This window comes from Haplochromis burtoni, unplaced genomic scaffold (genome assembly GCF_018398535.1).
Source record: "Haplochromis burtoni strain Fernald_Lab_line unplaced genomic scaffold, NCSU_Asbu1 Contig_2989, whole genome shotgun sequence".
Lineage (NCBI taxonomy): Eukaryota > Metazoa > Chordata > Actinopteri > Cichliformes > Cichlidae > Haplochromis > Haplochromis burtoni.
Window position 1 is genome coordinate 7,150 of NW_024585350.1, and position 1,742 is coordinate 8,891.

The 1,742-nt window shown below is 35.6% G+C and overlaps 1 protein-coding gene across 1 annotated transcript in view; it reads right to left on the bottom strand.

The window, feature by feature from the left end:
- LOC102302152 (GTPase IMAP family member 7-like) overlaps positions 1–773 on the bottom strand; it is a 7,130-nt gene extending 6,357 nt beyond the window's left edge. Inside the window, exon 1 of the mRNA XM_005953103.2 lies at positions 731–773. Coding sequence (XP_005953165.2) covers positions 731–749 — 19 coding nt within the window. The 5' untranslated portion in view covers positions 750–773. The remainder of the gene's footprint in view (positions 1–730) is intronic.
- Positions 774–1,742: the final 969 nt, after the last annotated feature.

The following is a 1,742-nucleotide window of genomic DNA, read 5'->3' on the forward strand; positions in this document are numbered from 1 at the left end:
TAATAAAAATAGTGAACAGATTTCTGATATACTATATACTATAATATCACATCATGAATTTTTTGTTTGTTTGTTTTTAAATAGAGACATTCACTTAATTTAAATATTTTCCTTTTCTTTATAGATCGAGAAGATCATATTTTTATAACTCTTTTTGAACATGACTGTGCAACTCACTGTTGTAGAGGCCTGAACACGTTTCATGCACATTGATCCCCTGATGCAAGACGTGAGTGACGGATGAGGCGCATAGAATGGGATGTCTCTGTCTTCTGTAGCCCAAATTGACATCACCTCAATTTTCTATCAGGTGATGTCAATAGGTCACATGACAGGGCGTGTTTCACTCCAAACCTCTGTACAGTACAAAAGACTGACTTGTTTAGCTGGTTCAGCTGATTTCATGACTAATAGGAGTCACCCAACTGAACTGAACATTTGTATAGGGTCAGGAAATACATTCAGGGATGTGATTCCCATTGAAAACAGTTTTAGAAGTTATGCAAGTTTTTGTTTTTATTTTTTAATTTATTGTTGTTTCTGTAAATCTACATTTTACAATTATGAAACTCAAAAATAAGACTGAAAGTTTCTGTCAGTAAGTTTTAGAATATATAAAAAAGTAAAACTTTAGTTGTTTGATATTTTATCCAAAGCTATGATTAAAAGTGTCACAGCAAATTTGTGTGTGTTTTTAAAACAAAAGTCTAACATTTGTAAATGTACTTACATCGCTGTGAAGAGGCCATGTATTTCTTTCTCAGGCAGTTGAGCTGTGATGGATCAGTGTGACTTTTACTGAATGGTTTTAGTTTCACCTCCACCCTTTTATTGTCTGTCTCTAGTCCCCTCCCTTTAAGGTGGTGTCACAGAAGGACTCTGTGTGGATGTCAAATTTTGTCTCTTCTCGGGTTACATTAATGCCCAAGCTTCAGTTGCATTACCAGCAGGGGGGGTGATAGTTTATTCAAAGCCAACAAACACTACTGATAGAGGGAGGTGTGAAGTAGAGTTCAGGCACCATGTTTCATATGTTTTTACCTTTAAATGTGTGACTGTTGGTTATTTTAAAGGTTTTAGTTTCCTGTGACTGAATATGTTTGATCATTATACATGCAAGGTTAACAAGCTAGCTCCATTAGCATGTAGCTGTAGCATATAGCTGTAGTCCACAGCAGGTGGGATATCCAATCTTTAGATGATGACCTGATGTAACCTGCTTCCAGGTCCAAACTACTCTGCATTTAAGGCTGTTGTGTTTTTAACATGTTTTAATGTTTTGTATTTTGTTCTATTTAATCTGAAAAAGCCCCTAAAGAAGTCAGTGACCATGGTCGGTCTCTCTCGATTTTTATCATCACTATTCATTTTAAAGCTCAGTTTTGGATAATTTTGCTGAAAAAAGACGGCGGACGGCTGAAGTGGGCGAAGAGTAAACTTTTAAGTAAGTAAGTACGGAATATTTTGTGACTTCCTTATGTGCAAATGTTTAATAATGAAGAACATTAAAACATTACTGTTAGCCAAATGTCGGCAAAGTTATGTAACATTAGCGATGTCAGTACTTTCAGCGTCAGCGTGGTTTTAAAGCATTTACTTTAAAATATATGCAACTCAATAGTTGACCTTAATCTTACAGAGAATGTGCCAATTTCATGGATGATTAAAGTCAATCATATATCCACAAACACAACAAGCTGTCAGGGTAGGTGTAGAAAAGAGGACTCGTATGAAGGACTCCT